Source organism: Physcomitrium patens, chromosome 15 (genome assembly GCF_059467195.1).
Source record: "Physcomitrium patens ecotype Gransden chromosome 15, ASM5946719v1, whole genome shotgun sequence".
NCBI lineage: Eukaryota > Viridiplantae > Streptophyta > Bryopsida > Funariales > Funariaceae > Physcomitrium > Physcomitrium patens.
The window spans coordinates 5,532,489-5,547,837 of record NC_143424.1 but is presented as its reverse complement, the minus strand read 5'-3'; the positions used below and the strand labels follow the sequence as shown (position 1 = coordinate 5,547,837).

The 15,349-nt window shown below is 32.4% G+C and overlaps 2 protein-coding genes across 2 annotated transcripts; both read left to right on the top strand.

The window, feature by feature from the left end:
• The first annotated feature begins 1,836 nt into the window (after nucleotides 1–1,836).
• On the top strand, nucleotides 1,837–3,483 carry LOC112291982 (uncharacterized). Its single transcript, XM_024540020.3, has 2 exons — nucleotides 1,837–2,777; nucleotides 3,008–3,483. Exons 1-2 carry the CDS (start codon nucleotides 2,430–2,432, stop codon nucleotides 3,305–3,307), a joined length of 648 nt encoding a protein of 215 aa, XP_024395788.1. The 5' UTR covers nucleotides 1,837–2,429; the 3' UTR covers nucleotides 3,308–3,483.
• An 8,663-nt stretch (nucleotides 3,484–12,146) lies between these two features.
• LOC112292547 (uncharacterized) lies at nucleotides 12,147–15,349 on the top strand. Its single transcript, XM_024541137.3, has 7 exons — nucleotides 12,147–12,492; nucleotides 12,732–12,901; nucleotides 13,249–13,325; nucleotides 13,461–13,526; nucleotides 13,832–13,906; nucleotides 14,141–14,215; nucleotides 14,520–15,349. The coding sequence occupies exons 1-7, from the start codon at nucleotides 12,341–12,343 to the stop codon at nucleotides 15,024–15,026; spliced, it is 1,122 nt and encodes a 373-aa protein (XP_024396905.1). The 5' UTR covers nucleotides 12,147–12,340; the 3' UTR covers nucleotides 15,027–15,349.

Genomic DNA, 15,349 nt, shown 5'->3' with positions numbered 1-15,349 from the left:
GTGGGGGAGATTCATGCCAATGGGGTTGTGCATCAGCTCTGCCTCATTTTTTATTTTTTTATTTATAAATTTCTTCTTCTTATTATTATTATTATGTTTTTTTTGTAGTTGTTGTTGATGTTTTTTTATTAGAGGGTGGGAGCTCATCCTGCCATCCCTTTCCTTGTCTCTGCAATGGAGTAATCCTAATAAGCCCATTTGTCTGCTTGTCTTCACAAAAGCCTTTGGTGATGGTGGTGGGAGAGGGAGCGTCAATAATGGAGGCACATGAATGAATGAATGAATGAATGAATGAATAAACATTTCATTTCAGGAACCTTTGGTATTGCCGTGTGTCCCTTTCTGCAAATTTGCGGACGTGTGGGTGTATGTTCTTTTTTACTTAGTATTTTTGAAAATTGGGTAGAAGCTATTTTAGTTTTGTAGACATGAGACATGTCTACAGAGAGGAGTTGACAGATGTAAGCTTTGAAATTGATTCTTGTGCAGAGTTGTTGTTGTTGTTTTGGAATTTGTTGTTGCTGTTTTTGCTGCTGACGTGCTGGCAGAATGATTTTGTGATGGGAAAGAATAATTACAAGCAGAAATAGCTTGTATATTTTTTTTCACCAAACACAAGTCACGATTCTCCAAAACTATCTAAAATTGAAACCAATTTTGTTATAATTGATATTGTTTTTTATTTATATTTTTATTTTTGGATTTCGTTTTATTTATGATTTACTATTTACACAAAAGAAATAAAATCAATTTAAAAATAATCTGTAATATGTTTTTCCATGATATATTTGAAGGAACAAAGAATTGATAGAAAGCTCAACAATGCCAATCCAATCAACCCAGTATAGTTACAAACAGAAGTTGCAAGGCTCATGACTGATTGCTCAAGTATTTACACACTTACATACATATCACTTTAGAAAATTCCACCAACACTTATGTTCAGCTTTTACACACACACACCAGGTGCAGCAAACTAACATGGCATTGAGCATATCAATCATGTGGGTGGTGGTGGTGGACAGTGCATCTTTACTGGAAAAAATAAGGAAAAAGAAATAAAACATGAGAGATGTGCAAGACAAAGCATGCTGGAACTAAAGCAGTTGATGGAAGCTTCTTTTGGATGAGGTCTATGACTACACAGGTTGACATTGGAACACCAACTCCTGCAACTTGACATCCCAAAGCAAAATCTCAGGGGAGTTGAATGTTTATTATAATGTAGAGTTACACCTGGATACTCAAGCTCAGCCGAAAACGATGAAGAATAACAAGGATAAAAACAACAATAACATCAACCACCCAACTCAGGCAGTGGAAATGTGTGATTATTTTCACTGTGCTTGAAAACAAGTCAGTGATACAAAGCCTTCATAGTACCTGAATGAACAGGAAACAACCCACTTGCATCAATCCCTGTGCTACTGTGGATAATTTTGTGATTGCATTGTACACCCACTATTGAAAGGGAAAGAAAAGGAAATATAAAAAGCACTATTCAACTGGTGGAAGTGATAATGCAGCTTTGTTAATAGTTTTACATGATGTCATTGGGTTGCCCAGATCCATAGTAATTCGCTAAGCTGGAGATGAGGGAAGTACCATATATACATGATCCTGATGCAATCACACGCTTTATTCAACTTTAGAAACTGTGCGCTCTTGCGGCGGGGAGGACACGCAGTCGTTTCCTTTCCGTGTTTCACAGCAGTCAGGAAAAGAATTTCAGACAAAACGCACTAAAAACAGCGTCTCGCTCTCCTTGCTAGGGCCTTCGATTGTCGCTTATATTTAGAGTTTGGGCTGCAGTCTCGTCCTCCAGGTTGTTGAGTCTCGCAGTTCATGAAAAATATCACTTGTCATCTGGAAAGGTTTGCAAAACGCAGAAATTCAAACTTCTTAACATTATCGGTGTCACGATTGAGTGTCCGTGGAGGTGGAAACTGCTTCGGGTTTTGAATCGGCACGACTGCTTGCTTCAGACTAGAAAGTGAACGAGCTAGTGTGTGCATGTTCTTCGTAGTTTCAAAGTTTCGGACAAGTGAGAGTTAGAGATTGAGAGGCACGCTTTCGACACCCCACGAAGGTTTTGTTTAGTTTAGTTTTGTTTTGTTTTTTTCCTGGTCTGTGCACAGTTTGCTGCGAGATTCACCTTCGCCGATCAGGTTGTTTGGTTCTATCATTCCGGCCGATCACTGGGATTCGGGGACGGTCTTTAGTATATTGGAAGAATTTCTTCAGCGACGACCCAGGGATCCACATAGTGTGTTTCGCCAGTTTGTGCTCCTGTAGCCGAAAATTTCCCAGCTTCAGACCTAGGTGTTCGTTTGAGTTTCCCAGCTTGTGGTCTTACCACAGTTTCGTGCAGATCGCGGACCGTTTTTTTCAACATTTTTGGAGTAACTCGGTGGCTAGGTTATTTCGCTATGAAAGAGGCCAGGAAGCTGGATGTGGTGCTGCATTCTGCGACAGGTCTGAAGAAAGTAAGCGCGAGCAAGATGTCTGTGTACGCGGTGGCGTGGATTGAACCGAGTGTTCGAGTGCCATCTCCGATGCACTTGAAGGCCCATGGCACTAACCCCGTTTGGAATACCACCATCTCCATGTCGTTGGACCTCCGGACCCTCGGACACGGCATGTACCTGAACATCGAGTTGCTGGGCCATGGGTTGGTTTCCACAAGGCGTATAGGGTTCGTCAGCGTAAACCTCAGCGATATCTTTCTCGAAGGGTCTAAGGGAGCCGCAGTTTACAGTCAGTTTCACGCTCTCCCGGTACAGCCTTCGGAATTGCCATTACTGTGCTTACATCGCCTGTCAATCCCACTGATCAATACTCTTCCCTAGTTCGTCTGTTGAACTCTATTTCACTTTGCCAGTCGATGAGCCTTTCCTCATCAATTTGTATTTTAGGAGTTGGAGATTGATGGCTGACTCGTCCTCAACCGATCTTTACCAGTCGATTGCCAAACTAACCATGACTGTCGTTGTTCTTGCTATGGCAGGTCAGAAGGCCTTCCGGACGGCAGCAAGGGTTTCTGAACTTTGTCGTTCACTTGCACGAGTCACTGAACCTGCTTGCAATCCAGGAAATGATCCCTCGAAAGGAGAACATTCCTCAAAGCTTGACCGTGGCGCCGCCCACGAAACCCCAAGAATTTGCACCTCGGCATCACCAGCCAGATGGTATCATCTCACCATCCAGTAGCTCAGAAGAGGGTGGAGAATTTCAGAAGGTTCCTACGAGAAATCGGGTGTATGCCCTTAGACCGAAGTCTTTCACCAGTCTTCTCTCTTGTCATTGACGCGCTTTGAGGCAATTGTTGATAGCTATGTAAGCAAATGCTAGTGTATATAATTTCCTTTGTACAATACAATTTTGAACGCTGCAAACCTCCAGCCACTCCACCGCTTCTGTTGAGCACATTTGGGGCGTTGAGATTTCAATTTTTTACTTGAAGCGTTGAACACTTCATTTCAATATATGAGTTCCAGTCAGAGCTCGTGTGTGATTCACAAGTGTTTAGTTCAAGTCTGACCCCGTCGGAGGAAGCCATGCATGTTGTCCAGGCTTCCACAGATTTACTCGACTACGATCTAAGGATGACAATATTCCTGGTTTCATTAGCTTGCTTGTCCTGCAAGAAATAAAAAAATAGCTACCTACGGTGAAAGCCTAGACTGATTTTTGTGGTAGTACCCTTGCTGGCCCTAGTAGTAGTGTTGAGCACCATTAGGGCAGTAGCATTCATCGGGCTATGATACCCTACCAGACGGAAGTTTTCTGAATGTGCCATGACGTCGAAGACCACAAAAAAAGCTTTTGACGAAGAGGGGGAGTCTCGCAAGCCTGAAACTCCCACCAGGGTCACCTAGAAACGACTGTCATGTCTACTACCCAGCATTCGGAGAGCACGCTGTCGCGAATTCAGACACTTAACAGTGCCCATTGCGGTGACAAATCTCCTAGTTGCTCTTTCAACCGTTTTCTCTCTCAACTTGGGGCACTGTAACTGCAACAACAACTACAATCTGCTCTACTACGCCGAGGTATTTGCAGCATCGGAAGAGCATCCCGATGAGCAGCAGCTGCAGCAGCACTGTGAGATCTAGATGCGACAGGCCCCATTAAAAAAGCACGATTCCCAAGGAGGGGTCGGAAAGAATGGAAGACATACAATACATACAAACATTGCCTGCTTTCTTTCTTCCTGTTTCGGTAATCAACTCCTTCGGTGGCCCCACAAACGCTGTGTGGGTTACAGACTTGGCATCCACCATGTGGAGGCTGTAATGCTCGCTTTATATATATATATATATATATCTGTTTATATGTGCCCCTATAAAATTGTATAATATGCATGCTTTCATTTGACGTCTGGAAGTGTAAAGGATTCAATCATTGCTGTCCAGTGCTCTCGGTGGAAGTAGTTGGGCTAGGCTTTATGTACTACTTACTGTATTTTTGTATGTGTGCTTCTGTATTTTTTCTTTGTTTTAAGTAAGGGTTCCATCGGCTCCTTCTGATTGTGTCATGCTTTGTCATAGATTCACTAGAACAAGTTTAAGATTTTTACGAAGTTTTTTGTTTTTGTTGACAAAAAAACGGGGTGCATCCGACGCATTGATTGAGTGGTTCATGGTACAAAAATTTAACATCTTGCATCCTAATTCAAAACAGGTTGAAGAAGCATCCTAAGTGAGAAGTGAAGTAGCTTTTGTGTATTATGGATTCATGGAAGTTGAGATAGACACATAAGTGTTTATTGTTGTATGTATATGTATGTATGTATATACATATATATATATATATATATATATATATATATTCACACATGTACACAAATCCAAGTTTAAACTCGAGTTCTAGATATTGAGAGCAAAGGATAATTTTTTATAATTTTTTTTGTGAATTTTTTGCATTAACTGGCTGTCGTTGAGAAAAATTCATTGTTGATATTAAGAAATGATACTAAGACAATTAATGCATTGAGGCTTTGTAAAAAAAAAAAAAAAAAAAAAAAAAAAAATCATTAGGAAATAAGTGGTATTTTTTATCTCAAGTTCAGCTACTTTTGCAATAGGATTTAGCATGGATGCATGTAAGACAACAACAAGAAATTGGATTGGTTTAAGATCAATAATTATCTCATATTTGACATTTTATTGGATGTTTTAGTTTTACAATATTTTCCGATTGGAAAAATAATTTAATAAAATAAACCATAATGATACATGCAAAGAAATTTAAATTTAAAAAAAGAAAAAAAGAAAAAGAAAAAAAGAAAAAAAGAAACACATTTACATTTTTATTAAAGTATAATTCTTTACATTTGTATGTTCTTGTATCCTTCAAATTTATAAAAAAAGATAAAGATGTTTATTTTTTATACTTTAATAATCAATAGAAATATTATATAAATATATGCTTAAATAAATAAATGATTAATTCATTTATAGAATTTTTTATTTAAAATAAAAATGATATTTATAAATATTTTATAAAATAAATTTAGGCATACTCACAAAAATATAATATATGCATTTACAATTAAAAATAAAGAAATAATTATTTTATGATAAGAATATATTAAAATGACCATTTTTAAGTGCAAAAAACTAAAAAACCTTCAACTAAGATTGAAATAGAAAAAATGCATTCAGCGGTTTTAATTTGACTTCTTTACCTATTAATTCATAATGGAATAATCCAACATAAACTCAAGTATGATTTTTGGAATGTATAATCTTGAATAATGGTCTAATGGCACTTGAATCATCTTTTAAATTATGAATCTTAGACATTTTATGCTAAGACATGCTTAAATTGTTGCCAAATGTATTAGAATATGTTATGACACAATTCTTATTTTATATTATACTAATAAAAATCTATGCCATTCGGCATAGAAAAGTTGTAAAATAATCTGATATATAGATAGTAAACTAGAAATATTTTTGCAAGTTATGCAAGGTTTTTTCTTTGCTAGGTAGTATTTCTTTTATCTTTTATCTTTTTTTTAAATCTTTTTTTTAACCAATGAGAATGCTTTTTTATGTCTTTGTCTTATATTGAAGCTTCTTTATTATGTACATGTTTTTTTCAAAAATAACAAAGCTTGTAACATACTTTATATAATTTTTTATTTTAAATAAATAAAAAATTAATAATAAATACAAATATAAATAATGGTTTATAATACATTTTTAGATAAAATAAAATTATGATTAATGCATGATTGATTAAAATTAATTCATATCAAGTATGTAGATAATTTAAGTTTAATTTTTATTTTTGTTAGAAAAATTGTAAGAAAAATTCTAATAGCAAAAAAAGTAGTTTTTAAAATTTTTCACATTTGGCAAAATAAACCAAAGAATATTTAAAAAAAAAAAAAAAAAAAAAAAAAAAAACTTAATTCTATTATTAAAAATAATGTTGCTATTTCCATCTCAATTTTTGCTAATGCCACCATAATTTTTCATCTATGAGATGTCACCTAAGTTTTTGCTAATGCCACCACAAACTGCCCTAAACCTCTTTTTCAAAGCCATGTGGCCTAGGCACTTGATGGTGCATCCAATCAATCAAATTAATTGGAGGATTCCTTACAATACATTATACTTTTTTACACAATAAATCAATTGTTAGCCACAATGTTGGACTTAAAGCATAGACCTATAAATACATCCTATCATAGACAATATCTTCTATGATGCAATTAAGGTCTCTTGATTAAATAATTTAATTTTTTTAATATATTTTTTTCACTAATATCAATTCTTTTCATTTATAAGTAATTTTTTTTAAAAAAAATTCACTACACAATTAAAAATGGTCCAAAAATCTAGTATAATCAAATCTAATATAATTATTGTATGAATAATTAGTAGTAATATGTTTTAAAAAATAAATATGATAAGGTGTTTATTTTGGCATAATCCAAGAATTTTTATAATAGTAAATTATAGTATACTTTAAATAATTAAAAAAAGAAAAATTTAATAAAAATGGCCATTGTAAATGTGGTGTAAAGACAATGTATTATATTGGCACAATGGTTGTTAATACAATTGCTAAAGTAGCTTTTAAAGTTTTAATAAAATATCATGTATACAAATTGTAATACAGTAAAAGAAACTGTACTTGTTTCAATGTAATTTTTAATAATGTTAAAGAATGTCAATAAAATTAGAACTAACTACTAAATTATTTAATAAAAATATGCAATTCTAACATTATAAACTATTAGATTGTGTTTGACTTTTTAAATGGTCTCTTTTTGCATCTGAAATCATTAAAATCTATAATAAAATGATGAAATTACAAGAAAAAGTAGTGAGACAATTAAAAAGAAGGTTTGACATTAAAGCAACTATCCATAGCCTACTTCTGAATAGAATTTTATGATACTTGTTCATTCAATCAAACTTCCATCTACAATTTTTTATTTGCAATTTTTAAACTTTGAAAGTGCAGAACCTTAAATATTGAATTTGTGGGCATATGATGTTTCATTTTGACAAAAGTTGGATCTAAATTATGTAGAATTTTCCAAAGATGTAGTTGTAGAATTAGTTTTAAAAAATTTATATTTGTTAGCAGTTGTAGAGTTGGCCTTTTTGAGGTTTGGTTGTATTTTTTAATATCAACAAATCTATATTTATATCATCTTGTGGTACAGGGAGTGTATTTAGGATATAAGAAGAGACATGGACATGGTATTTTAATATATATGACATAGTTTGTATAACAAATTGATCATAAAACAATGAGAATTGGTAATTGATGTAGGATTACCAATTTTGTATAACTTTTTGTTTGTATGTAACTAGCTAAGAGAATCTTTCTTAGAATTCCATCCCTCTTGATAGAATATCTTTTTCATGTAGCACATACTGTGAATTAAAGGTTTTAAATGATTACCTTTTTATTTTTTGTATGTAATTTAGAAAAGAATATTAAAGAAGTAAGGGCAAAACTATAACTAATGAAATCTTTGTTTGTTACAACATGTAGATGATTCTTATTGTATTCAAGCTAAAAAAACATTAAATAGGATGATTGATAAATTTAGGTTTGGTAAAACAATTATGATGTATTATTTATTTTACTTTTATTCATATTAAAAAATTTGGAGATGCTATTAGAATAGTAAATATATTAATATATTTGTAATTAAAAAATATAGCCAATTTTATTATTCTTTGCCATTGTTGCATTTTTGAGATGAGTAAATCCTAGAAGAATTGATATTAAAGACAATTGAAAGATGTTTGGCTTAGAATAATATTATCTATTTTAATATGGATTACAAATTATACAACAAGTTACAAGATTATTTTTTAAAGCAACTCAAGATTATATTCTAATCTAATTAAAAATTACAAGAGAATTAGTAGCAATAATAATATCCTAATTTTGTTATTTGGTATAATTTTAAAATTATACAAATATATCTCAAATATGATATTTTGTAAATATATGGTTAAGAGATAGATGTCTATTTACACAAATTTAATAGGACAAAAACTTATTTGACACATGTATAGAATTCATTTTTGCCCTCTTATAGGCACAATTGCTACTTTGGCATCTATTGTCAAGAAAAAGAGACATGTAAAGATAGAGCTAAAATAAAAGAGAATTACTCTAAGATAGATCTTTATTGACAATTGTTGAAATTTGGACATTGTCATGGCTAATACATGTTGTACAAGTAACTTTGACAATTACATGCTTGCCACTTCTATTCGACTCACTACAAGAATTAAATTTTTATTTCAATATTAATTTAATTTTTATTTATAAACATGAATAATAATAAATTATGTAAATTAATAATGTATATGTAAATTAATAATATATATGTAAGATGATTTTTAAATAATATAAATAATTTTAAGGATAAATACAATATTTCTTAATAGTTTTTTTATAAAAAATAATCAATTAGATTTAATAAAAGAAATAAAAATCTAAAACTTAATATTCTTGAATTAACTATTTGTATTAAAATATCATAAATCTTATAGATTTTAATTTAAAATTTTATTTCACTTTTTATTTTTATCCAATCAATTCTTTAGTTTTTATCTAGTTGCTTGTGTGATATTATTATTTAAAGTGTTTATTTCTATAGTGGATTATTTAACCTTATTTATATCTATTTTGATAATAAAAAAATTAATTAAAAAAAAATGAACATATTTAAATCACCAATGCATGTTAATTTTATATAGGATGTAATAGAGTTTTATATAAAACCTTCAAGCTGAACTAATAGATAAATATACTTTATTAATTTTTTATTTAACAAAAGTTAATTCTAAAAAGATGAATTTATCTTCTACATCTTATTTTTAAATTATTCTTTAGTTTAGTGGTAATAGAAAAAATGCATAATCTTTATTATTTAAATATATATATATATATATATATATATATATATATATATATATTAAATATCAAAGGTTGTCCCAAATGATTAGAATAGATCTTAATAACCTAAAAGACTTAGATTTAATTTTGGATGGTATTGCCAACTATAGCATCTTTTTATATGATGATTTATCAAATCAAATTATACTTTTTGAAGCATTTTATCTTAAATTGGACTATTTTTAGTCTTGATTACTTTTCTTTAGACTATTCTTATTTTTTTATTTTTAGATCACTCTTAAGTATTTTGTCTTAAACTTTTTTTTATTATCCTTCAATTATTAACTTAAATAAAAAAGATTTTGAAAGTTTTTGGACTAACTAAAAAATATATTCTTATAAACATCAAATTTTAATATCTATCTATTTTTGCACCTAATTTTGTAAATTCATGACTTGTAGCTAATATAATTTAATATGATTAAATTGAGTCTTATAAATATAAAAAAATATTTTTTATAAATAAATGTAATGTGTTTATATTCAGATTTTTTTTACTTATTATATCTTTTTTATTTTAAGAAAAAAAACTATTCCTAGAAAATATCTTTTATAAATTTATTTGTTTTAGATAAACTATTTTTCAATGATTAGAATTATTATGTAAATTAATTACATATTAAAAGAAATATATTTTAACTCCATAAAATATATTACTATAAATTTATTTGATACTATGATATGTCTTATAATTTATACTAATATAAAATTAAATTATTTGTAAATATTTCATATTTTTTTCTTTAAATAAATATAATATTACCATCATACTAATTTGTTTTCATTGCACGTCTTTCTTGTGTAATCTATTTTAAAAAAGTATTCTATGGCAAGTATTTAAATTTATTATCCTTTATTCATATTAATATGCTTTTTCTTGACTACAAAGATTTGCTGATGTTTTTTTTTTTAAAAAAATTTCTTTAAGATAAATTACAGTTTTTTAGAATCAAACCTCTTCTACTTGTTTCATCCTCAAAATTTAAATTTATATACATTATATTATAAAATAACATCTTTTTATTTAAATGTCTTATTTCTTGTATAATTTTTTATTTTTCTGATTTTCAACACTTTCTATTGAATTTACGCGATTTTTTTATTTATTCCTTGCACTAGAAACATTTTATTTTTAAAAATAAAACCTCTGCTTGCAAGAGATCTTTAAGAACATTAGTTTTTTTAAAAAAATAGCCGCAAATAACTTCCTAAATATTTTCTATTAGATTTCGGTTAATAATTTTTAAAGATTTTTACTTATCATAGAAGCAAAAATATGTACTTTTTTTTTTCCAAAGATATGAGTATATTTTTAAATTTTACTTTTTAGAAGGCTAATAAAGAAATAATTTTGTCTCAAATTAAGATTTTCAGATTAATAATTTTAAAACTTTAATTTTTAGTTAAATATATTTTACAAGAAAATTCATACAATTATATACAATGTTGCTTCTCTAAGTTGATACGATGAATAGTCAAGAATTATATTGAGTAGATGACGCTATCAAGTTCTAGAGTTCCTCTTATAACTTAACATTTAGCCAAAGAACCAATTTGGTGGATGAAAAGTAGCATCAAGAAAGATAGGATATCAAATTATAAAGTATCAACTTAAAGAGATACAATGGTATATATATATATATATATAGACATATGGATTGAATTTTTTGTATTATAACCAACTAATTGCTTGCATACATGATGAATGGATATTGTTAAAGACTTATCTTTATTAATAATAAAAAAAATAACACATAGATTAGCCATATGCACTTAATAATTTTTTTTATTACTTTGGTTTTTTTTTCTCCAATACCTAAATTAACTTCAATGATACCATTTATTTTTTCAAATTTGACCATAGATACATATATATATATATATATATATATATATATATATAATAATAATAATGAAGTATAATAAAATATAATTAAACAATTATAAAAATAATTACTATGAAAAGAAATTATAAATTTGGTATGATTGTTACATGTAAATACATTTTTTGGTTCTTTTATTTTTGTACTGAATTTTAGTTTTAATATTAAAAGCCGTATTAATTTTTTTAATTATAGTTGTTGTTCAGTTACAACTTTTTGGTTTTATATCTGCTTGACTGAGCAAAGCAATTCAATTGGGTGACTTTTTCTATTGTCTTTGTGTGTATATATATTTGTTAATATTTAAATAAAATACAATATTAAATTTACGAGTATATAAGTCTAAGTATAGTACTCAACAATTAAAAACTATTTTCAGTAACACATACTCAAAATTAGTTGTTACATTCACCAAAAAAAAAGAAAAAAGAAAAAAAAAATAATCTTGAAGATATTTTTTTAAAGATTGGATGAATTAAATTAAATTAAATAATTTTTGCCCAACATGCTCTTCAATGGTCCACTAACTTCCAATTAATCATATTCAATTATATCACGATAGAAATGAAGCACAAATCATAAGTTTACTTCAGTCTATTTTCATCAAACATTACGTATTATAAAACTCCAAAGATTACATTTTTCGATCTATGTGAAAAGGACCTAAGCATGAAAATGGTGGGTATGACACAAAAGTCAAATTGCCCCACATCGCCATACTCCATTATTTGTAAAGAGAAGGTCACACTATATACAAAAGTGATAGTAATAGTAGCCATGAGTAGTGAGTAGTGAGTTTAGTGTCTCGGTTTGTGTCGCGAGTAATAAGATTCGCAGTGTGAAGAGGTATCCTCGTCGTCTTCGTCGCCAAGACCGCGCGACGAAACCCTAAACCCTAATCCTGCACACGAATTCTCGCTCCACTCGAGCTCCACTCAGGCTCCACCCGATTTGTGTGTGTGAGTGTGTGTTTGTGTCTGTATTTTGTTTGTTGTTGGAGAGCTCGCTGCGTCATGGACCGTGATTATGGCAGCAAGCCTGGGAGCGGAGGCGCTGCCTCGGCCCAGAACGAGGCCATTGATCGACGGGAGCGCCTTCGGCGTTTGGCGTTGGAGACCATCGACCTTGCCAAGGATCCTTATTTCATGCGAAATCATCTTGGAAGGTAGGTTGTTCCTGCTGTTTCATTGAGAATCTATGAGTGTTTTTAGAATTGGATTTAGGGTTCGCGTTTCTAGCGGTTTTTATGAGCCTGGGTTGGTTCTCGTAGTCGTTAGGTTTGTTTTCCCCTGTTTTCTTGTTTAGATTTTTCTGCTGTATGTGTGTAGATTTGTGATGGAATGGAAATTGATTGCGCTAAGTCGAAAATCTTGTTGAATTTTGAGCGGTTTGTGTTGTGTGCAGTTATGAATGTAAGCTTTGTTTGACGCTCCACAACAACGAGGGTAATTATCTGGCTCACACTCAGGGGAAACGGCATCAGACCAACTTGGCGAAACGTGCAGCTCGTGAAGCGAAAGATGCTCCTGCCCAGCCTCAACCCAATAAACGAAAAGTTAATCCACGTAAAACAGGTGATTACAGATTATCGATAACTTCTTCTCTTGAGCTTCATGGAATTTTCGAAATATAGCCTGGGTTATGTCAAGAACCCAAGAGAATTAGTGGTTTTCGTTACCTACGGTTTTGCGGAGAATTATTTGTGGCATTTGATAGCCTATTCTGCTATGGAGAATGTTAGGGTTTAGCTTTTCATCCTAGTCATCCTAGTCATTCGTGTTTACCTTATTTTTAGCACCTGCTCTTCATGGTATGACTAGATTCTGGTGCTTTAAGACATTTGTGTGGTTCATTCCATTCAACATTGGTGTTTGCCTGAGCATCGATCCCCAGATTAATTCAGCTGATTGATTTCCCTCAGTTAAAATTGGTCGCCCGGGTTATCGAGTAACTAAGCAATTTGATCAGGAGACTAGACAGCGTTCACTACTTTTCCAGGTATGCCCATGTCAAATGCTTATTTGTATTGTTTTATTTTTGTAATGGACCTCATTAACAGGGACTTGTTGTCATAGTTATTCTTTTCAGTTCATGAGTGAAGTTCTCCTCCGGTTAACATCAATCTTTTTACAGATTGAGTACCCTGAAATAGAGGAGGGGACCAAGCCTCGCCATCGATTTATGTCATCTTATGAACAGGTAAATTCCACGTTTACGAATTAAACTTCTTTGTAAGGTTATATGTCTGAAAAAATTATTCAACATTACAATGGATAGGTATAGTCAAGACTTCAGTGGAGTCGAAAAATTCCAGATTCATGTCATGTAGTTTTTATGTGATTACGGAATTGCAGTTGAAGGTGCACTTCGTTACGGAGTTAGCTGTGCTATTGGACGTGGACAGACTGAACTTATACTTGAGAATTGAAATGTTTGTTTGCTCTTCCCTGGTTTGAACTATCGAAGATATTGTTTCTGATCACTTTCACTGTTGTTGATTGCAGAGGGTACAGGCTTGGGACAAGCGCTACCAGTATCTTTTATTTGCTGCCGAGCCTTACGAAATCATTGCTTTCAAGGTTATTGATGCTGACTTTCACTTCATGAGAATCCCTGTCTTTCAGAGCTTGTATATATTTTTGCTACGTCTAAATTTTGTTCGTGTTGGATTCAAATAAAGCAAGGTTTTACATATCAAACACCTGTTTAGGTAGATAAGCATGTTTGTTGCATAACAAACCGAAAAGTGTAAGTCATAAGATATGGTACTCAACATTAAGGTTTTCTCCTGACATCTGCATGTGTCTCCTCAGGTTCCCAGCACTGAAATCGATAAAGTTTCAAACAAGTTTTTCACTCACTGGGACCCAGACACAAAAATGTTTACGGTAAGCATACCGAGCTATCTGACTAGATTGTGGGCAATCTTAACGTGTATTAAGTGCAGCTTGTGACAAGAGTTGAATGTGGTCTATCTCGTCATATCTTTCGATATTTACAATGTGCTTATGCAAACATACTTGTATTAGGTTAGAGGTTAGAGTAATGTGGGGATGGCAATCGGACTTCAATTGTGATCTTTCCGTAAGTTGCTTCTTGGGATATTGGGAGAAGTTTTCGTCCTGTCCGACTCTTTTTCGTGAAACGAACAATTTGGATTAAAGTTTTTTATGGATGTGCGTGTGTCTGCAGCTTCAACTCTATTTCAAACCAAGACCCGCCGATCAGAAAGGGGCTCCGGCTTTGGGTGCCAACGGGGCGCCCTCTAGTGGACCTCCTCCTAATCGGCCTCCACCACCACCACATCATATTGGGGGAGGACCAATGTCAGGCGGTCCTCCAATGGGGGGTCCACCCCAACGAGGCGCACCTCCCATGGGTGCCCCTCACCAAATGGGACATCCCCAACAAAACATGAATGGCCCTCATCGTCCGATGTTCCCCCCTGGAGGTCCACCGATGGGTGGTCCTCCGCAGATGGGAGGACCCCCTCGGGGATTTCCTCCCGGTCCCCCTCCTGGCATGCGAGGGCCACCTCCATCAATGGGAGATGGTCCGTCCCAGGGCTATAATCAAGGGCCACCTCCACAGAGTTACCAAGTAGGGCCTCCAATGAACCAAGGCATGAGGCCTCCTGGTCCCCCACCTCCCAACATGGGTCAGCAGATGATGCATAGGCCACCTCCTCCCCAGCAATGAAGCAGGGTTGGAGTATAATGGTGTAGATGGCTTTTTGTCCCCCACTTTGTACACTGCTTTGAGCCATAACTTTTTTTTTTTTTTTTTTTTTTTTTCGTTTTTTTCTTTTCAATTTTCAGTTTTCAATTAAAAAAGGTTACTTACACTCAAAGCAGCGGCTTCTTCATAGTGCAGTTCGTTTGGATGTTTGATCACAATGCTCGTAGGCGTTCAAATTCGGACTTTTTAATGTTAGAAACCTTTTTGCATTTAGAATTTCTCAACCCTTTCTATGCGCTGTTAGTTATTTAAGATACGATCCAGTTCCATGGATCCTAAAGTGA

What these genes read in the sequence shown, in the direction of transcription:
- LOC112291982 (XM_024540020.3), top strand. Translation starts at nt 2,430, where the DNA reads ATGAAAGAGGCCAGGAAGCTGGATGTGGTGCTGCATTCTGCGACAGGT. An exon ending in GTCAGTTTCACGCTCTCCCG is followed by an intron (nt 2,778 to 3,007) that starts GTACAGCCTTCG and finishes TTGCTATGGCAG; the next exon opens with GTCAGAAGGCCTTCCGGACG.
- LOC112292547 (XM_024541137.3), top strand. Translation starts at nt 12,341, where the DNA reads ATGGACCGTGATTATGGCAGCAAGCCTGGGAGCGGAGGCGCTGCCTCG. An exon ending in ATGCGAAATCATCTTGGAAG is followed by an intron (nt 12,493 to 12,731) that starts GTAGGTTGTTCC and finishes TGTTGTGTGCAG; the next exon opens with TTATGAATGTAAGCTTTGTT. An exon ending in ACGAAATCATTGCTTTCAAG is followed by an intron (nt 13,907 to 14,140) that starts GTTATTGATGCT and finishes GTGTCTCCTCAG; the next exon opens with GTTCCCAGCACTGAAATCGA.